The sequence below is a fragment of the Mytilus trossulus genome, chromosome 11, assembly GCF_036588685.1.
Source record: "Mytilus trossulus isolate FHL-02 chromosome 11, PNRI_Mtr1.1.1.hap1, whole genome shotgun sequence".
NCBI lineage: Eukaryota > Metazoa > Mollusca > Bivalvia > Mytilida > Mytilidae > Mytilus > Mytilus trossulus.
In genome coordinates, this window is record NC_086383.1 from 63,962,433 (window position 1) to 63,985,479 (window position 23,047).

The following is a 23,047-nucleotide window of genomic DNA, read 5'->3' on the forward strand; positions in this document are numbered from 1 at the left end:
CATGTATATCATCGTAAATTGACCAATCAAAATACCCAACTCCCAAAAAGGGGAGGGTAATTATTTAAAACCTTGCTATTAAAAATATGGTCCCTTAGATACCTTTTTATCAATTACAATGTATAGTTAAAGTGTAAAATTATGTAACAAAAATATAACACTTCTATTGTATTTTATCTTAAATAGGAAATAGCTAATTATAGTCTTATTGTAACATTTTGAAGGTGCTAATAGCTTTACCTCAAGTTTACCTTAATCCCTAATCCAGAATTAAGAAAGACAGTCTAATTATATTCTCTTTGAAATGTGAATTATTTGCATTTAGCCTTTACTTAGTTTTGACATGTTGACATTCTAACACTTAAATTCATCCTTAAAGAAATAAAGAAAATATAGATTTATTTATACAAAACTATTCAAAAATATTGCCAAGGAAAAATACCTCATTTTTCCTTGTACATAATATATAGACTACATGGCAACCCACATTATTTAACTTAAAATTATATCATGGCATGGCAAAGCAAATTGTTCTACAATAGTTGAAAATATATTATAATTGAAAGTAAACACATTCTGAATTATGCACATGAATATCATTATTAACGTCATTGTACAAAAAATGTATAGTAATCTGAACACAGTCTTTTGGTTTTGGCTTCTATTGATACAAATCTTTTGGTTTTGGCTTCTATTGATATGAATCCTTTGACATAAATCTCATTATTAACGAAATGAATAGTTATTTTAACACAGTCTTATGATTTGCTTCTTTTGATATGAATCTTTTGATATGAATCTATTGATACGAATCTTTTGGCAATTGTCTATTGGTCTGATTTCTTTTGGTACATGTACATATCTACTCTGTTGCGCGAACACGACAAAATCTTCTGGAAACATAAACAAACCTTCCTCTCAGAAGAGAGTGGTACCTGAAAGATGTTTTATAGGCATAAACTAGTGGCCTGGTTTGAAGTCTCAATCCACATGAAACTTCTGAATCCCATTTCTGCATGGCGATTCATATCCGAAAATTTTTGCTCCACACCAACCAGTCGCCTGGTTTGAAGTTTCAATCTGCATGAAACTTTTGAATTTACATAGGCTAGATATATGTAAATTGGGAATCCCATATTTGCATGGCGATTTATAGCTAATATATGGTTTTCCTGACCTTTGTAGTTTCAATCCGCATGAAACTAAAGAAGTTTACATATGACGGATGTAAACTGTGAATTCTATATCCAAATGGAGATTCACCTGATCCACTGATGTTTTACATCAACGAATGTAAAACTTTTGAAATCCATATCCACATGGAAATTTAAAAAAAGACACACAATGAAATGTTACATATTCCGAAATGTAACATGAAATCCATAACCTAATGATTTTTTCTTTTATATAATATTTGACAAGCCTGATGAACCGACACTAGAATGAGGCTCAATATAATCTTTTTCCCACGAGCAAAGCACAGAAACTTGATTGCTAAACTGCAATTAACTTTGGAAATGTCTTGTATTCTGGATCTTTTCTGTACTAGAATCCTCTGAAATAGTCTTAACTGTATTAGTGTACAAATGTTATGAAACTTCTTCCATACTACTGAGTATTATGAGACACAGCTTACTTAAATCACCTTGTGACAATATTTTTTTGGCCTTAAGTACTTGAAATATTAATATAATCTTAAACTGGAAATACTATTTATATTCTTAGCTCTTTGAACAGCAATGAACAGAGTTTTCATTAATGAAGTAACGTTTAGTATCTACATGTACATAGCATTAATATTATTCTTTAGTTGATCTTTGAATTTATTAAAAACTATAAAGTACAAACCCTTGAGGGTAACTAACACCTTACTTAAGTAATATAGGGTTAAAACTAATTGTTCAACTTTAATAACTGACTGATTAAATATACTGGTATATTATAATACTTCAAAAACCAAAAACAACACTGATGTATCCTAATCTTTAGAAATGAATGAAAATAAATTTCCTGAATTTGATAATAATTCAGCATGGAGTCGTCACTTCCATACTAAACTGCCTGTAAGAAGTAAGGTTTGGTTGATGAGACCAACCCTTACTCTACAGTATAAAATTTGTTCCTAAAATATTTGTTATCACATTAAACAATCATTGTCAATTCTAATTTATTTCTTATTACTTGTATCTTAGTGTTGAATGATATGAACAACAACAACAACAACAAAATTGCAATACTATGGGGATAAAAAAATGAATTTCTTGGTCTTTGTCTAGGACAAGAGCATGAACAGTGCTGAGATAAGTAAATAGATTCCTAAAAACTTATACAAGCATGTCTTTTTAAGAACAAAAGCTTGATTAAAGCAGAACCTATAACCTACCCAGTTTTGGTAAGGTACTAGTACAGACTTGGATCATTGCCATTAACCCTTGCATAATTTTCAATTAATTTTGATCTGAACCTGTTAGAATAATTTACAATAGTTGTTGCTACATTAGCCATATGATGTTGTTTTTGAACTCAAAAGACTTTGCCATTTTAATAATATAATATTAGACTTCAGGAGGGATGAGAAATATAAGCCTTATCACTTATTTGACCTAATTATATGTTGAATAAAATAAATAATTATTATATATAAAAGTATCACAGGTAATTTAATAGTAGGCTGTACTCACCCTCTGCAGTTACCAAGGAATAAGTAAATAGCTAAATTCGTATACGGTTTCCTGTCCTGGAGGTCTTCTATATTATGGCACTAGTCTTTAAAGTTCAGCAAGCATCTTCTTCACGAGAAACGAATCCGGGTCCTCGAACCACTCTATGACCGGACCGGATTGCATGTCAATAAGTGGGGGAACTAGCTGACATTCTGCGACCCAGTTCTGATCATATTATTTTGTGGGGGAACTAACTCTAAATAATGATGGTAGAGCATAGGTAACGCATTGTCTGGTTTTCTTCATTTAACGCACAAGAAGTCAATAAAACACTAAGTTCAATGATGGTATATTAATTATTCTCGAAAAGATAAGCATTCATATTTACAACACAAGTTATAGGAATATGCAACTAAGTCACCATGATGTGACAAAACCTAAAATTATCCAATCTCTAAATTACATAAAGTTAATCTATCCAAGTCTCTTTCTTAAACACATCTCCCAAATTTCAATAATCATTTCATGTATATCATCGTAAATTGACCAATCTAAATACCTAACTCCCAAAAAGGGGAGGGTAATTATTTAAAACCTTGCTATTAAAAATATGGCCCCTTAGATACCTTTTTATCAATTACAATGTATAGTTAAAGTATAAAATTATGTAACAAAAATATAACACTTCTATTGTATTTTATCTTAAATAGGAAATAGCTAATTACAGTCTTATTGTAACATTTTGAAGGTGCTAATAGCTTTACCTCAAGTTTACCTTAATCCCTTATCCAGAATTAAGAAAGACAGTCTAATTATATTCTCTTTGAAATGTGAATTATTTGCATTTAGCCTTTACTTAGTTTTGACATGTTGACATTCTAACACTTTAATTCATCCTTAAAAAAATAAAGAAAATATAGATATATTTAAACAAAACTATTAAAAAATATTGCCAAGGAAAAATACCTCATTTTTCCTTGGTGATAATAACAAGCACTTTTTTTTACATTTTAATATTTTATGATGTATTTAAATATGCAATTATTGTTGCAAACTCCATTAGAAATTTGAATTGAGATCAGTTTTGGAATAAGGGAAAGGGGGATGTGAAAAAAAAATTGGGGGGGGGGGTAAAATTTTCTCATTTCAGATTTCATAAATAAAAAGAAAATTTCTTCAAACAATTTTTTGAGAGGATTAATATTCAACAGCATAGTGAATTGCTCAAAGGGGAAAAAAAAATGTTAAGTTCATTAGACCACATTCATTCTGTGTCAGAAACCTATGCTGTGTCAACTATTTAATCACAATCAATATTTAGAGCTGAATCCAGCTTGAATGTTGTGTCCATACTTGCCCCAACCGTTCAGGGTTCAACCTCTGCGGTCGTATAAAGCTGCGCCCTGCGGAGCATCTGGTTTATTAGTTGTTAGTGGCTTTGAGTTCTCTCAGATCTGTACTTGGTGTCTCTATGTTGTTGGGATGTACAAGTATCCGGCTACGTCCACTTGTATTTATAGTATTTGTATTATCTGATGGGTTAAGCCTTTTTCAACTGACTTTTATAGTTCGTCTCTATGTTGTCCTATTACACCACTGTCCCATGTTAGGGGAGGGTTGGGATCCCACTATCATGATTAACCCCGCCACATTCTGTATATATGTGCCTATCCCAAGTCAGGTGCCTGTTATTCAGTGGTTGTCGTTTGTTTATGTGTTACATATTTGTTTTTCGTTCATTTTTTATACATAAATAAGGCCTTTAGTTTTCTCGTTTGAATTGTTTTACGTTGCCATTTTGGGGCCTTTTATCCGTCTGGCGTACTAAATTATAATCCTGGTACCTTTGATATCTATTATAGCTGACTATGTGGTATGGGCTTTGCTCATTGTTTAAGGCCGTACGGTGACCTATAGTTGTTAATTTCTGTATCATTTGGTCTCTAGTGGAGAGTTGTCTCATTGGTAATCATACCACATCTTCTTTTTTATATCTACAAATAAGGTACTATGGCCAGAAACGACAGTGGACTCCTTATTGGGAAAATCCCCCTTAATGATGAGGTTTTTTTCACATTTCTCTCATGTTTGCCTATTATCAATTAACAGTAACAGATCAAGAGAAACTTTAATGAGCAAAACTGATCAATATGGCCAGATATACAAAACAGTCAATACTTCTGGGCCACATTTATCAAACTTGGCTGCAATCATCATTACGGTAATTAGTTTAAAAAGATTGCCGACATGGCTTAAAATAGAACATAGGAGTAAGATGCAAGTTTTGTCTTTTATCTTGTAAACCACTGTATTCTATAAAAAAAAAAAAAAAAAAAAAAAAAACATGCATTGTTTGTAAAATTCTTTTACTATTTTTTACTCTTTTTACTTTACTATCATCGACTTTTAAGAAAAAAATATAATTTTTAAAATTGATAATGTCATATCGTAAATTATCATTTTGAAGGAGGATGTGGAGTCCAGGCGTGAGGAGTTGTACAATGGAGTAGAGGAATTGTTCAAGGACCACGAAGGACGAAACCATCTTGTCCTAACACAACGGATATTTGTCAATGCAAGGGATAACACAGATACAGAAATTGAAGTCCTGAAGAAAGCCATCACAGAACTTACATTTGAACATCCTTGTTGGGGGGAGAAGATGCCCAATGCGTGTGTTCCCCTTGAACTCGAGATTGCAGAGCTGGTGGCAGAAGGAAAACAAATCTTATCATTGAAGGATGTAGAAGAATTGAATGCTATAAGCAAGGTGTCTGTATTGTCCCCAGACCAACTCAAAGATTTCCTAAATTTCCACCATTCCCTGGGGAAGATTGTGTACTTTGAGACTCCACAACTAAAAGATTTTGTAATCATCAACCCCTTACTCATGGTGGAGGTTATGAGGTCTTTTGTGACAGGTATGTATATCACTACTTAGTATGAAGGTTATGAAGTCCTTTGTGGTAGGTATTAATATCACTACTGAGTATGAAGGTTATGAAGTCCTTTGTGATAGGTATTAATATCACTACTGAGTATGAAGGTTATGAAGTCCTTTGTGATAGGTATTAATATCACTACTGAGTATGAAGGTTATGAAGTCCTTTGTGATAGGTATTAATATCACTACTGAGTATGAAGGTTATGAAGTCCTTTGTGACAGGTATGTATATCACTACTAAGTATGAAGGTTATGAAGTCCTTTGTGGTAGGTATTAATATCACTACTGAGTATGAAGGTTATGAAGTCCTTTGTGATAGGTATTAATATCCCTACTGAGTATGAAGGTTATGAAGTCCTTTGTGATAGGTATTAATATCACTACTGAGTATGAAGGTTATGAAGTCCTTTGTGATAGGTATTAATATCACTACTGAGTATGAAGGTTATGAAGTCCTTTGTGGTAGGTATTAATATCACTACTTAGTATGAAGGTTATGAAGTCCTTTGTGGTAGGTATTAATATCACTACTTAGTATGAAGGTTATGAAGTCCTTAGTGATAGGTATTAATATCACTACTGAGTATGAAGGTTATGAAGTCCTTTGTGATAGGTATTAATATCACTACTGAGTATGAAGGTTATGAGATCCTTTGTGATAGGTATTAATATCACTACTTATTATGAAGGTTATGAAGTCCTTAGTGATAGGTATTAATATCACTACTTAGTATGAAGGTTATGCAGTCCTTTGTGGTAGGTATTAATATCACTACTGAGTATGAAGGTTATGAAGTCCTTTGTGATAGGTATTAATATCACTACTTAGTATGAAGGTTATGAAGTCCTTTTAGATAGGTATTTATGTAAATACTTATTATGAAAGTTAGGGGCCTTTATGACAGGTATTTATGTCCATACTTATTAAAGAGGTTATGAGTTCCTTTATGTGAATACTTAACGCAGAGGTTTTGATTTGTGACAGGTATTCATGTCATTCCAAATTATGAAGGTTATGAGATCCTTCATATTTTGCTTAAAACAAGATTAAATTTGCTTTAAAGTGAACATTGATTAATTACATATTTAACCTGAGTTGCATTCAAGTTGGTTGGTCTCTGGTGGATGGTTGTTACATCGGCAATCAAACCCAATCATCCTCTTTTTAAAGCGTTTTTTATGTTTTTTTATATTTTGCAGATAAAGTTTTTTGGCCAGAGGAAAAGAAAATTCATGAAACTTTTAAAAGAATGTCAAAATATGGGACCATAAGACGGGAAGACCTCTACCTAATCTGGGAGCAAAAAGATTTCAGTGCAATATTGCCATACAAAGAGTTTATATTTAACAGCTTGATTTATTTAGATATCCTAGCAGAGCAACGGAGATATGATACATCTACAGGAAGTCGGTTACCAGTGGAAAACTTCTTTGTTCCCTGTATGGTTACAGAGAGAAATACCACCAACTTCATGGACAAAGAATGTACACCAGAGAGAGCTATATGCTTAGCATTTTTATTTAAAGGCACTATTATACCCCCAGCCCTACCAAATCGTCTGATCAGTGCATGTCTTAGCATGTGGACTCTGAAGCAGTATGAAGGGAGACAACTCCTGTTCTCAGGATTTATTGGTTTATCATTTGACAAATCACATGACATCGTTGTATGCGTTGAGGGCAACAAGATTCTCCTTTACATCATTCACAGAACCTCCTCCGGGTTAATCGTACCTGATATAGCTACAGGTGTTAAAGAATGCCTGGTTGTAACAATGGAAAGAATCTCAGATTTCTACCACTCCACAGTCCATGCAAAACGCAGCCAACAATCGCCATTTCACATTGAATATTCATGTTCAAATTTAAAATGCTTCATCAGTGCAGAAGAAGCCAAGCAGACCAATGGATGGATTTGTGACAAACATAACCAAACACACAAAAGAAGACACTGGCGTGTTTGGAATCAAGATCAGGTGTGTTTTACATATCAGGGAAACAATCAAATGAGAAACATAATCAAATTATACACACATTAATCATAGAATATAATAAGAATCCAAGAGTTAAGCAAGTAATTGTATTATAGTTAATATATAAACCTACTTATTTTATAGTCTTGAGCATTATCTTGCAGACTTTGTATCAATTTATGTTCTTGATTTTCTTATCATTCTACACTGGTTTAACTGTAAACTTACTTTTTTTTTGTGTTGATCTCTATATTGCAGACTTTGCATCAATTTATATTCATGATGTTCGAATTATGCTGCCTAAAAATACTCTTTAGAAGTAATTTGTAATCGTTTTCTCTGTCAATTAATCTATCTGTGTGTCTGTTATTCCATTCCTTCGTGTATCAATCATTTTTCACATAAAAAGTAAGTATAACCTTGCTTGATCGAAACACAGATGAAAGATCAACACAAAATGAAGAACAAAAGATTATTTATTTTTGTCTCAAAATGACCGCTGTTTAATATCAGTTGAATTTAAAAATATAATGCGCATTCAAAAGGTATTTATAATATTTTATTCGAAATAATAATTTTCATATTAATTTTTCTATAGACAAAAGAACAGTGTGAAGAGGAATGTCAAGGTAAATATTGTAACACTTCAAAATAATTCCAAATTGAAGAAACGTGTGTTTGTGTATATGTGTCCCTCTATTGACTTTAAGTTATGAATTGTGTTGTGAAACCTGTTGATCTGTAAATTTAAGTGTCCCTCTATGTAATTTAATTTGTGACTTGTGTTGTTAAACCTATTGATCTGTATATTTAATTGTTTCTCAATGTACTTTAATTATTGACTTGTGGTGTGAAACCTGTTCATCAGTTTGTATATGTGTCCTGTGTACTTTAAAGGGTGACTTGTGTTGTGAAACCTGTTCATCTGTTTGTTTAAGTGTCCCTCTATGTACTTTAAATTGTGACTTGTGCTGTGAAACCTGTTCATCTGTTTGTTTAAGTGTCCATCTGTGTACTTTAAATGTTGACTTGTTCTGTGAAACCTGTTCATCTGTTTGTTTAAGTGTCCTGTGTACTTTAAATGGTGACTTGTGTTGTGAAACCTGTTCATCTGTTTGTTTACGTGTCCCTCTGTGTACTTTAAATTGTGACTTGTGTTGTGAAACCTGTTCATCTGTTTGTTTAAGTGTCCTGTGTACTTTAAATGGTGACTTGTGTTGTGAAACCTGTTCATCTGTTTGTTAAGTGTCCCTCTATGTACTTTAAATTGTGACTTGTGTTGTGAAACCTGTTCATCTGTTTGATTATGTGTCCCTCTATGTACTTTAAATGGTGACTTGTGTTGTGAAACCTGTTCATCTGTTTGTTTACGTGTCCCTCTATGTACTTTAAATTGTGACTTGTGGTGTGAAACCTGTTCATCTGTTTGTTTAAGTGTCCCTCTATGTACTTTAAATTGTGACTTGTGTTGTGAAACCTGTTCATCTGTTTAAGTGTCCTGTGTACTTTAAATGGTGACTTGTGTTGTGAAACCTGTTCATCTGTTGGTTTAAGTGTCCCTCTATGTACTTTAAATTGTGACTTGTGTTGTGAAACCTGTTCATCTGTTTGATTACGTGTCCCTCTATGTACTTTAATTTGTGACTTGTGTTGTGAAACCTGTTCATCTGTTTGTTTACGTGTCCCTCTATGTACTTTAAATTGTGACTTGTGGTGTGATACTTGTTCATCTGTTTGTTTAAGTGTCCCTCTATGTACTTTAAATTGTGACTTGTGCTGTGAAACCTGTTCATCTGTTTGTTTAAGTGTCCTGTGTACTTTAAATGGTGACTTGTGTTGTGAAACCTGTTCATCTGTTTGTTTAAGTGTCCCTCTGTGTACTCTAAATTGTGACTTGTGTTGTGAAACCTGTTCATCTGTTTGTTTAAGTGTCCCTCTATGTAATTTAAATGGTGACTTGTGTTGTTAAACCTGTTCGTCTGTTTGTTTACGTGTCCCTCTATGTACTTTAAATGGTGACTTGTGTTGTAAAACCTGTTGATCTTCTAAAGCTAGTATCTAGTAGGAAATTTTGTTTCAATATGTACCTGTTTATTCGTATTTTACTTATAAGGAACTTAGTTTGCCTTTCTGGTTGACATTACATTGTCTGCAGTTTAAGTTTTTAAAATAATTATTAGATTCATAAACTATCCTAGATTTTCACCAAACTTGGACAGAAGCTTCTTACAATTAAAAGATAGCATTGAGAGGAATATTTTTATTAATGTTTTTTCACATTTTTGTAGAGTCTGCGATTAACAGCAAAAGTAGCTGAGAAACTGGGTTCCGCAGAACCCTTACATATTTTTTTAAGCACTTTTCCTCATGTTTAGCTGGTTGAGTAATGCACATCATATAATCATCTGAATTTATGTATTAATGATGTTTTTGAAGGTAAAGATCATGATTACATTGTGTATTTCAGGTTTAAGCGATGACGCTTTAAGCAAGACACCAAGTGATATTGAACTGTTGCGTTTTTCAAACCATTGCGAATCAAATAAAATGCATGAATTAGTTACACATCTTGGAATGCTTAGGATATGGAAAGATGTTGAATACAATCATCCTAAAGATATACAGGTTGCCAAATTTTTACTGTTATCAAAGTGGAAAGAGATGAAAGCTAAATCCAATTTCAAAACTTTGTCAGAAGCTCTGATCAACATGGGTATATCGACCCATGTTTTGTGTCAAGTAAGTTCGTACATAGTATAGTTTTTAGCTCACCTGGCCATGTGAGCTTATGCCATCACTTGGCGTCCATCGTCTGTCGTCGTCGTAAACTATTTCCAGAATCTTCTCCTCTAAAACTAGGCCAAATACTTCCAAACTTTAACTGAATGTTCCTTAGGGTATCTAGTTTATAAATTGTATCCGAAGTTTTGATCTATCAACAAACATGGTCGCCATTGCTAAAAATAGAACATAGGGGTTAAATGCAGTTTTTGGTTTATATCTCAAAAACGAAAGCATTTAGAGCAAATCTGACATGGAGTAAAAATGTTCATTAGGTAAACATCTACCAGCCCTGAAATTTTCAGATGAATCAAACAATCCATTGTTGGGTTGCTGACACTTAATTGGTAATATTAAGGAAATTTTGCAGTTTTTGGTCATTATCTTGAATATTATTATAGATATAGATAAACTGTAAACAGCAAAAATGATCAGCAAAGTAAGATCTACAAATAAGTTAATATGACCAATAGTTAACAAAGGTACCAGGATTATAATTTAGTACGCCAGACGCGCGTTTCGTCTACATAAGACTCACCAGTGACGCTTGTATCAAAATATTTATATGGCCAAACAAGTTCAAAGTTGAAGAGCATTGAGGATCCAAAATTCCAAAAAGTTGTGCCAAATACGGCTAAGGTAATCTATGCCTGGGATAAGAAAATCCTTAGTTTTTCGTAAAATTCAATGTTTTGTAAACAGGAAATTTATAAAAATGACCACATTATTGATATTTATGTCAACACCAAAATGTTGACTTCTGGGCTGGTGATACCCTCAGGGACGAAACGTCCACCAGCAGTGACATCGACCCAGTGGTGTAAATAGTTATCAAAGGTACCAGGATTATAATTTAGTACACCAGACGCGTGTTTCGTTTACATAAGACTCCAGTGACACTCATATCATAATATTTATATGGCCAAACAAATTCAAAGTTGAAGAGCATTGAGGATCCAAAATTCCAAAAAGTTGTGCCAAATACGGGTAAGGTAATCTATGCCCAAATTGTCAATTGACCCCTTAAGGGGTCATTGTCCTTTAATGACAATTTTTCACAATTTGATCATCATATTTTCTTATTTTAAAAAATCTTCTCCTCTAAAACTACTCAACCAAATTCAACCAAACTTCAACTGAATGATCAGTAGGGTGTATAAAATAAAGTATGTGTTTTATTTTCTATTTCGTCAAAAAACATGGCTGTCATGGCTAAGAATAGAACACAGGTTAAAATGCAGTTTTTGGCTTATATCTCAAAAACTCCAGCAGTTAGGTCAAGGTCTACCTGTCCTGAAATTTTCAGCCGAATCGGGTAACTGGTTATGCAGGTATAATGCCCCTGAATTGATGCTTTTAAAGAAATTTTGCAGTTTTTGGTTGTTATCTTGAATATTATTATAGATACAGATAAACTGTTAATAGCAAAAATGTTAAGCAAAATAAGATCTACAAATAAGTCGATTTGACCAAAATTGTCAATTGACCCCTTAAGGAGTTATTGCCCTTTAAAGACTTTTTTCACAATTTGTTCATCATGTTGACTTATTGAAAAATGTTCTCCTTTGAAACTGCTGTATCAATTTCAGCCAAACTTAGGCTAAATGAGTTTCAGAGTATCTAGTATAAATTTTACATTTTATTTCCTTGTTTGTCAAGAAACATAGCTCCTATGGCTAAAATAGAACATAGGAGAATTTTTTATTTTTTTTTTGCTTTTGAAGAAAATAGGACAATTCAAAGAACATTTAAATAAATTGAAAAGCCAAAATAATCATTGATGAGAGATTTAACCAAAAAAATTAAGGTGAGCGATTCAGGCTCTTAAGAGCCTCTTGTTTAAAGACTCTTTCATTTCGTCTTTGAATGAAAAACTGTTAGTTTTATTATTCTTTGAAGACAAATGTCTTGAAATTTTCCAATAAATTTATAAGATACCAAGGTTTTAATCAAAGTAAATAATAGGAAAAGGAAAAAAAAAGAAAAGAAAACTGTATCACGTATAATGAAAGATTGGACAAGCATCCAACAGGAACCCATCAAAACACTTAGGTCCACTGAAAAATTGAGACGGTCCTACTTTTCTGTTGACATTTGTCGTCTTGCTCCTGAAGCATGCAAAAAGTAACATTATGTCAGCCATTGAATGCACAATTTGGGAGTTATAGAATTCCTGGAAATCTAGTATAATATTGAAATTGATGAATAGGAAGGAATAAGACAACGGTGGAAGTGCTGCTAAAAACCAATCTCACTAGTATAGAGAAAGTTGTATTCTAGCATTTATGATTTCAGCACTTGCCTTACAAACATGCTAACAAATTGTCCGTTTCATAATAACTCTGACGTATGCCAACATATATGAAATACATATACTTTTTATGTTTGTTTCAGTAAATATATAACATCAAGTATTGTTGTCAATAGGGTTCTAATCTTTTTTTGTAAATGCATAAAAGCAAATATTTAATTTTTGTTTGCAGGTAAGAAGAATCATCAAAGCAGAAACAGGTAAGTAGAAATACAGTCACTTAATAATTAAAATTAAAAATTAAAATTGGGAATTGTGTCAAAGAGACAACAACCCGACCATAGAGCAGAAAACTGCTGCAGCTCACCAATGGGTTTCAGCTGGCCCCTTAACAACAATGTATACTAGTTCAGTAATAATGGACGTCATACTAAATAAAGGCAACAGTAGTATACCGCTGTTCAAAACTCATAAATCCATGGACAAAAACAAAATCGGGGTAACAAGCTAAAACCGAAGAAACGCATTAAATATAAGAGGAGAACAACGACACAACACCGAAACGCAACACACACAGAAACGGACCAAGCATCAAACAAAATACCACGAGAATAACAAATATAACATCAAAACCAAATACATGAATTTGGGATAGACAAGTACTGTGCCACGTCTTATCTTAATATCTCAAAAATAAGAAAAAACAAACGACACAACATTAAAATGCAACACACACAGAAACGAACAATAATATAACAATGGCCATCTTCCTGACTTGGTACAGGACATCAACTCGGAAATATATAAAAGAAACTGAATTTAAAAATCATACAAGACTAACAAAGACAAGAGGGTCCTGACTAAGGACAGGCGCAAAAATGCAAGAGGTCATGTTTTTGTTATCTCAACCATCCCCGTTACCTCTAGACCATGTAGTAAAAAATCCAAACACAAAATATTATGCACAGTAAAACTCAGTTTAAAAAAGTCCGAGTCCGATTTAAGAAAAAGTAACAAAAGAGACTAATCAAAATGACAATGACACATTGATTAACAAAGGACTTCTCTGTCATTTTCTGACATGCCAGCTCCAGACCTCAATTAAACAAGGTACTGCTTATTTCATTTCATTTAAATCTTCACAGATCAATGAACTTTGCAGTATTCTAAAAAGAAATAATTATAAAATGATGTTTCAGATATTCCAGCAGATTACTTGGATTTCATTCCAACAGATGAAATTCTAGATACATTAGCTCCATTAATTGGTCAAGTGTTTTTCCAACTTGGCACTGAAATTGAACTGTCAATTCCTACCCTAGAAAATATACAGAGCAACAATCCTTCTGACTTAGCAGAACAGAATAGGGTCGTATTATTGAAGTGGAGAGAAGACCAACAAATCAAACCTACAATACGTGTCCTTATGCAGGCTTTAGTTAACATAGGGAGAGGTGCACGTTGTTTAGAAGAAGTTTTAAAGAATATTGATCTGAACACCCTTATAGTTTCACAACAATCGAGAAGTGAAGGTGCAATTCTAAAGAAACCAAAAATAAAATCAGACCAGGAATCACAGAGTCAGCGAAAGTCACAGATTGATCTGAACCCATTGACAGGTCCACAACAATCGAAAAGTAAAGGTGCAATTCCAAAGAAACCAAAAATAGAACCAGAACAGGAATCACAGAGTCAGGGAAAGTCTGAGAATGTTGATCGAGACACACTAATAGGTTCACAACAATCAGAAGACAAAGGTGCAATTCCAAAGATACCCAAAATAAAATCAGAACAAAAACCACAAAGTCGTCGAAAGGTGTTCAAGAAATGTTCAATAACATGAATAAGGCACATATAGAGAATCATAAAAAACAAATGTGCATTTGAATAGGGAAAATATATTATAGGCAAAATAAGTGTAAAATATTGTGCATTATTAAGCTTCATTGTTTAAATGATAACTTATGCTGTTACTTTTGTATTTCATTTGTTCCATGAGCATTCAACATATCCATCCCTTGCTATTAAATTGTATTATACCTCCGTTTTAAGAAAGTGAGGGTTTACTGTTTTACCTCTATATGTCTATTAGACCATCCACCAGTCTATCTGTTAGTCCGTAAGTCCGATTGTAACAGGAATATGTTGTGTCACATCTTTCTCAGGAACTACATTTAATGCAAGGATTTCTGAAATTTGGTTTCAGGGTTTATATACATATAATTTGTATAAGTCAGCCATACCGTTTGATGCAACACTTACATAGTTTTACACATGTCATCCAAGTTGAACTTGTTCTTCACATTTTTCTCATGAACTACATTATGAGGATTTCTGAAATTTGGTTTTAGGGTTGAGTTAGATATACTGTGTGCAGTGTTTTCAGATTCATCATCAAACATCTTCCTGATAACCGTCAAGTATTTTGTCGGGAGTATCATCAAGGAGCAGAAGCTCGCAGTTTCACTTGTTTTTTGTTAGGTTTAACAAAATTATTTGTCTTTTCCATTGGAAATATCTAAATGATTAGGCAAAAAAATCAACTTTAAAGTAGGGAATATCACAGTTGTTTTTCATGTGCAAGATGTGTTCGATGTGTTTTAGCGTTTGATTTTGACATACAGTTAGTGACCTTTCTGTTATAAATTTTCTTTGGAGTTCAGTATTTTTGTGATTATACTTTTTCTGGTGTATGTGCTGCTTTTTGTCCTTTGTTGTCCTTTTTAGCTCACCTGGCCCGAAGGGCCAAGTGAGCTTATGCCATCACTTGGCGTCCGTCGTCTGTCGTCGTAAACTATTTCAAGAATCTTCTCCTCTGAAACTACTAGGCCAAATACTTCCAAACTTTAACTGAATGTTCCTTAGGGTATCTTGTTTATAAAATGTATCCGAAGTTTTGATCTATCAACAAACATGGTCGCCATTGCTAGAAATAGAACATAGGGGTCAAATGCCGTTTTTGGCTTATATCTCAAAAACGAAAGCATTTAGAGCAAATCTGATATGGGGTAAAAATGTCCATTAGGTCAAGATCTATCAGCCCTGAAATTTTCAGATGAATCAAACACCCCATTGTTTGGTTGCTGCCATTTAATTGGTAACTTTAAGGAAATTTTGCAGTTTTTTGTCATTATCTTGAATATTATTATAGATAAAGATCAACTGTAAACAGCAAAAATGATCAGCAAAGTAAGATCTACAAATAAGTTAATATGACCGAAATTGTTAATTGACCCCTTAAGGGGTTATTGTCCTTTAATGACAATTTTTCACAATTTGTTCATCATATTTGCTAACTTTAAAAAATCTTCTCCTCTAAAACTACTCAACTAAATTCAACCAAACTTCAACTGAATGATCAGTAGGATTTATAAAATAAAGTTTGTGTTTTATTTTCTATTTTGTCAAAAACATGGCCGTCATGGCAAAAACTAGAACACAGGGTAAAATGCAGTTTTTGGCTTATATCTCAAAAACTCAAGCATTTAGAGCAAATAAGACAAGAAGTTAAAGTATTTATTAGGTCAAGGTCTACCTGTCCTAAAATTTTCAGCCGAATTGGGTAACTGGTTTTTCAGGTATAATGCTCATAAATTGATGATTTTAAAGAAATTTTGCAGTTTTTGGTTATTATCTTGAATATTATTATAGATACAGATAAAGTGTTAATAGCAAAAATGTTAAGCAAAGTAAGATCTACAAATAAGTCAATTTGACAAAAATTGTCAATTGACCCCTCAAGAAGTTATTGCCCTTTAAAGACTTTTTTCACAATTTGTTCATCATGTTGACTTACTTTAAAAAATGTTCTCCTTTGAAACTGCTGTATCAATTTCAGCCAAACTTAGGCTAAATAAGTTTCAGAGTATCTATTATAAATTATATATTTTATTTCCTTGTATGTCAAGAAACATAGCTCCTATGGCTAAAATAGAACATAGGAGAAATTTTTTTTTTTTTTGCTTTTGAAGAAAATAGGACGATTCAAAAAACATTTAAATAAATTGAAAAGCCAAAATAATCATTGATGAGAGATTTAACCAAAAAAAATAAGGTGAGCGATTCAGGCTCTTGAGAGCCTCTTGTTATGGTGTATGTGCTGCTTTTTGTCCTTTGTTGTCATTTTTAGCTCACCTGGCCAAAAGGCCAAGTGAGCTTTTCTCATCACCCGGCGTCCGTCGTCGTTGTCATGTGTCAGTTGAAACTACTGGGCCAAATTAAACCAAACTTGGCCACAATCATCATTGATGTATCTAGTTAAAAATTTTGTGTTTGTTTACCTGGCCAACCAACCAAGATGGCCGCCATGGCTAAAAATAGAACATAGGGGTGAAATGCAGTTTTTGGCTTATAACTCAAAAACCAAAGCATTTAGAGCAAATCTGACATGTGGTAAAATTGTTTATCTGGTCAAGATCTATCTGCCCTGAAATTTTTAGATGAATCAGACAACCCATTGTTGGGTTATTGTCCCTAAATTGGTAATTTTAAGGAAATTTTACTGTTTTTGGTTATTATCTTGAATATTATTATAGATGGAGTTAAACTGTAAACAGCAATAATGTTCAGCAAAGTAAGATTTACAAATAAGTCCACATGACCAAAATGGTCAGTTGACCCCTTTAGGAGTTATTGCCCTTTATAGTCAATTTTTAACCTTTTTTCGTAAATCTCCATGATCTTTTACAAAAATCTTCTCCTGAAACTACCGGGCCAAATTAATCCAAACTTGGCCACAATCATCATTGATGTATTTAGTTTAAAAATTGTGTTTTTTGACCTGGCCAACCAACCAAGATGGCCGCCACGGCTAAAAATAGAACATGGAGGTTAAATGCAGTTTTTGGTTATTACTCAAAAACCAAAGCATTTAGAGCAAATCTGACAATGGGTAAAATTGTTTATCTGGTCAAGATCTATCTGCCCTGTAATTTTAAGATGAATGGGACAACCCGTTGTTGTGTTGCTGCCCCTGAATTGGTAATTTTAAGGAAATTTTTCTGTTTTTGGATATTATCTTGAATATTATTATTGATAGAGATAAACTGTAAACAGCAAAAATGTTCAGCAAAGTAAGATTTACAAATAAGTCAACAGGACCAAAATGGTCAGTTGACCCGTTTAGGAGTTATTGCACTTTATAGTCAATTTTTAACCATTTTTCGTAAATCTCCATGATCTTTTACAAAAATATTCTCCTCTGAAACTGCCTGGCCAAATTTATCCAAACTTGGCCACAATCATCATTGATGTATCTAGTTTAAAAATTGTGTGTTTTTACCCGACCAAACAACCAAGATGGCCGCCACGGCTAAAAATAGAACATGGAGGTTAAATGCAGTTTTTGGCTTATATCTCAAAAACGAAAGCATTTAGAGCAAATCTGATATGGGGTAAAAATGTTCATTAGGTCAAGATCTATCAGCCCTGAAATTTTCAGATGAATCAAACACCCCATTGTTGGGTTGCTGCCATTTAATTGGTAACTTTAAGGAAATTTTGCAGTTTTTGGTCATTATCTTGAATATTATTATAGATAAAGATCAACTGTAAACAGCAAAAATGATCAGCAAATTAAGATCTACAAATAAGTTAATATGACCAAAATTGTTAATTGACCCCTTAAGGGGTTATTGTCCTTTAATGACAATTTTTCACAATTTGTTCATCATATTTGCTAACTTTAAAAAAAATCTTCTCCTCTAAAACTACTCAACCAAACTTCAACTGAATGATCAGTAGGATGTATAAAATAAAGTTTGTGTTTTATTTTCTATTTTGTCAAAAAACTTGGCCGTCATGGCTAAAAATAGAACACAGGGTAAAATGCAATTTTTGGCTTATATCTCAAAAACTCCAGCATTTAGAGCAAATAAGACAAGAAGTTAAAGTATTTATTAGGTCAAGGTCTACCTGTCCTAAAATTTTCAGCCGAATTGGGTAACTGGTTTTTCAGGTATAATGCTCCTGAATTGATGATTTTAAAGAAATTTTGCAGTTTTTGGTTATTATCTTGAATATTATTATAGATACAGATAAAGTGTTAATAGCAAAAATGTTAAGCAAAGTAAGATCTACAAATAAGTCAATTTGACCAAAATTGTCAATTGACCCCTTAAGGAGTTATTGCCCTTTAAAGACTTTTTTCACAATTTGTTCATCATGTTGACTTACTTTAAAAAATGTTCTCCTTTGAAACTGCTGTATCAATTTCAGCCAAACTTAGGCTAAATAAGTTTCAGAGTATCTAGTATAAATTTTATATTTTATTTCCTTGTATGTCAAGAAACATAGCTCCTATGGCTAAAATAGAACATAGGAGAAATTTTTTTTTTTTTTGCTTTTGAAGAAAATAGGACGATTCAAAGAACATTTAAATAAATTGAAAAGTCAAAATAATCATTGATGAGAGATTTAACCAAAAAAAATAAGGTGAGCGATTCAGGCTCTTGAGAGCCTCTTGTTATGGTGTATGTGCTGCTTTTTGTCCTTTGTTGTCATTTTTAGCTCACCTGGCCAAAAGGCCAAGTGAGCTTTTCTCATCACTTGGCGTCCGGCGTCCGTTGTCGTTGTCCTGTGTCCGTCGTCGTTAACTTTTACAAAAATCTTCTCCTCTGAAACTACTGAGCCAAATTAAACCAAACTTGGCCACAATCATCATTGATGTATCTAGTTTAAAATTTGTGTTTGTTTACCCAGCCAACCAACCAAGATGGCCGCCATGGCTAAAAATAGAACATAGAGGTAAAATGCAGTTTTTGGCTTATAACTCAAAAACCAAAGCATTTAGAGCAAATCTGACATGATGTAAAATTGTTTATCTGGTCAAGATCTATCTGCCCTGAAATTTTTAGATGAATCAGACAACCCATTGTTGGGTTATTGTCCCTAAATTGGTAATTTTTAGGAAATTTTACTGTTTTTGGTTATTATCTTCAATATTATTATAGATGGAGTTAAACTGTAAACAGCAATAATGTTCAGCAAAAGTAAGATTTACAAATAAGTCAACATGACCAAAATGGTCAGTTGACCCCTTTAGGAGTTATTGCCCTTTATAGTCAATTTTTAACCTTTTTTCGTAAATCTCCATGATCTTTTACAAAAATCTTCTCCTCTGAAACTACCGGGCCAAATTAATCCAAACTTGACCACAATCATCATTGCTGTATTTAGTTTAAAATTTTTATTTGTTTACCCGGCCAACCAACCAAGATGGCCGCCATGGCTAAAAATAGAACATAGGGGTAAAATGCAGTTTTTGGCTTATAACTCAAAAACCAAAGCATTTAGAGCAAATCTGACGATGTAAAATTGTTTATCTGGTCAAGATCTATCTGCCCTGAAGTTTTTAAATGAATCAGACAAACATTGTTGGGTTATTGCCCCTAAATTGGTAATTTTAAGGAAATTTTACTGTTTTTGGTTATTATCTTGAATATTATTATAGATGGAGTTAAACTGTAAACAGCAATAATGTTCAGCAAAGTAAGATTTACAAATAAGTCAACATGACCAAAATGGTCAGTTGACCCCTTTAGGAGTTATTGCCCTTTATAGTCAATTTTTAACCTTTTTTCGTAAATCTCCATGATCTTTTACAAAAATCTTCTCTGAAACTACCGGGCCAAATTAATCCAAACTTGACCACAATCATCATTGCTGTATTAAGTTTAAAATTTGTATTTGTTTACCCGGCCAACCAACCAAGATGGCCGCCATGGCTAAAAATAGAACATAGGGGTAAAATGCAGTTTTTGGCTTATAACTCAAAAACCAAAGCATTTAGAGCAAATCTGACGATGTAAAATTGTTTATCTGGTCAAGATCTATCTGCCCTGTCAGTTGACCCCTTTAGGAGTATTGCCCTTTATAGTCAATTTTTAACCTTTTTTCGTAAATCTCCATGATCTTTCACAAAAATCTTTTCTTCAGAAACTACCGGGCCAAATTAATCCAAACTTGGCCACAATCATCATTGATGTATCTAGTTTAAAAATTGTGTGTTTTTACCTCACCAAACAACCAAGATGGCCGCCACGGCTAAAAATAGAACATGGAGGTTAAATGCAGTTTTTGGTTATTACTCAAAAACCAAAGCATTAAGAGCAAATCTGACAATGAGTAAAATTGTTTATCTGGTCAAGATCTATCTGCCCTGAAATTTTTAGATGAATCGGAAAACTCGTTGTTAGGTTGCTGCCCCTAAATTGGTAATTTTAAGGAAATTTTGCTGTTTTTGGTTATTATCTTAAATATTATTATAGATAGAGATAAACTGTACACAGCAATAATGTACAGCAATTTAAGACTAAAAAATAAGTCAAAATGACCAAAATGGTCAATTTGACCCCCTAAGAAGTTATTGTCCTTTATAATCAATTTTTAACAATCTTCATAAAATTTGTAAATTTTTACTAACATTTTCCACTGAAACTACACGAACAAGTTCATTATAGATAGAGATAATTGTAAGCAGCAAGAATGTTCAGTAAAGTAAGATATACAAACACATCACAATCACCTTAACACAATGTCGTCATGAACTGTCTGCTTCCTTTGTTTAATTCACATATACCAAGGTGAGCGACACAGGCTCTTTAGAGCCTCTAGTTCTGTTTATTTGCTTCGTTGTGGTCTTTTTAAGAACACATGCTCATAGGGCTAAGTGAGCTTTTCTTATCACTTGGCCTCCTTCTTCCTCCGTCGTCGTCAGTATTCGTTAACTTTGATAAAAATCTTCTCCATAACTTCTGGGCCAAATTTAACCAAACTTGGCCACAATCATCATTGGGGTGTCTAGTTAAACAAATGTGTACGATGAACGGCAAACAAACCAAGATGGCCGCCGTGGCTTAACATAGAACATGGGATTAAATGTAGATTTTTGGCTTGTGTCTCTGAAACCAAAGCATATATAGCAAATCTGACGGAGTAAAATTGTTCATCAGGTTAATATATATTTGTCCTTAAACTTTCAGACCAATCAGACAAACTGTTGTTAGATTGCTACCCCTGAATTAGTCATTTTAAGAAAATTTTGTTGTTTTTGAATATCATTATTAATACAGATATAATTTGTTAACAGCATTATGTTCAGCAATGTTAGATCTACTTATAAGTCAAAATGACCAACATGATCAATTGACCCCATAAGGAGTTATTGCCCTTTAAAGTCAATTTTAACAATAATTCGTAAATTTTTGTAATCTAACTTTCACAAAAGTGTTCTTCTGAAACAACTTAGACAGAACGTAAGGTATTTTATTGCAGTTTTTAAAAATGTGTCCGATAACCCTGCATACAAACCAAGATGGCAGACATGGCTAAAAATAGATCATAGGGGGAAATGCCGTTTTTGACTTGTATTTCTGAAACTATAGCAAAAGTATCACGATTGGCTTATTTCATGCATCAATTGTAAATAAAAATATCATACGAGCCTCTAATTTGTGTATGTAACTCCTTTGTAGTGCAATTTGTGCTTTTTTATGTGGTGGATGTGTCCTCTGTGGTGCATTGTGGTCCTTTGATGTGTATTGTTCTTTTGTGGTGGATGTGACCTTTGTGGTGTATTGTTCATTTGGGTTGGATGTGGTCCCTTTTGGTGCAGCCATTATATCGTTTTTGCACAAGTTATTTACGCAAAAATGTAAGCATATTCGGATAATTTTTCAATAATGTTTTTTTGCCATATATATTTACGTTTAAGGAAGAAAAGTTGTCTGAACTATAATCCACAGAATTTTTATAATTTGCCAAAATGTATGTGCTTTTTAGCTCACCTGGCCCGAAGGGCCAAGTGAGCTTTTCTCATCATTGGCGTCCGTCGTCCGTCGTCGTCGTCATCGTTAACTTTTACAAAAATCTTCTCAAAAACTACTGGGCCAAATTAAATCAAACTTGGACACAATCATCATTGGGGTACTTAGTTTAAAAAATGTGTGGCGTGACCCGTCAAACCAACCAAGATGGCCGCCATGCCTAAAAATAGAACATAGGGGTAAAATGCAGTTTTTGGCTTATAACTCAAAAACCAAAGCATTTAGGGCAAATCTGACATGGGGTTAAATTGTTAATCAGGTCAACATCTATCTGCCCTGAAATTTTCAGATGAATCGGACAACCCGTTGTTGGGTTGCTGTCCCTAAATTGGTCATTTTAGGGAAATTTTGTCCGTTTTCGCTTATTATCTTGAATATTATTGTAGATAGAGATAAACTGTAAACAGCAATAATGTTCAGCAAAATAAGATCTACAAATAAGTCAACATAACCAAAATGGTCAGTTGACTCCTTTAGGAGTTATTGCCCTTTATAGTCAATTTTTAACCATTTTTCGTTAATCTTAGTTATCTTTTACAAAAATCTTCTCCTCTACAACTACCGGGCAAAATTAAACCAAACTTGGCCACAATCATCATTGGGGTATCTT

The 23,047-nt window shown here is 33.2% G+C and overlaps 1 protein-coding gene across 1 annotated transcript in view; it reads left to right on the forward strand.

Moving 5' to 3' along the window:
- Nucleotides 1–15,553, forward strand: part of LOC134691409 (uncharacterized) — a 49,585-nt gene extending 34,032 nt beyond the window's left edge. The window contains exons 8-13 of the mRNA XM_063551938.1: nt 5,131–5,584; nt 6,809–7,584; nt 8,180–8,210; nt 10,049–10,320; nt 12,846–12,873; nt 13,813–15,553. Coding sequence (XP_063408008.1) covers nt 5,131–5,584; nt 6,809–7,584; nt 8,180–8,210; nt 10,049–10,320; nt 12,846–12,873; nt 13,813–14,456 — 2,205 coding nt within the window. The 3' untranslated portion in view covers nt 14,457–15,553. The remainder of the gene's footprint in view (nt 1–5,130; nt 5,585–6,808; nt 7,585–8,179; nt 8,211–10,048; nt 10,321–12,845; nt 12,874–13,812) is intronic.
- The last annotated feature ends 7,494 nt before the right edge of the window (nt 15,554–23,047 follow it).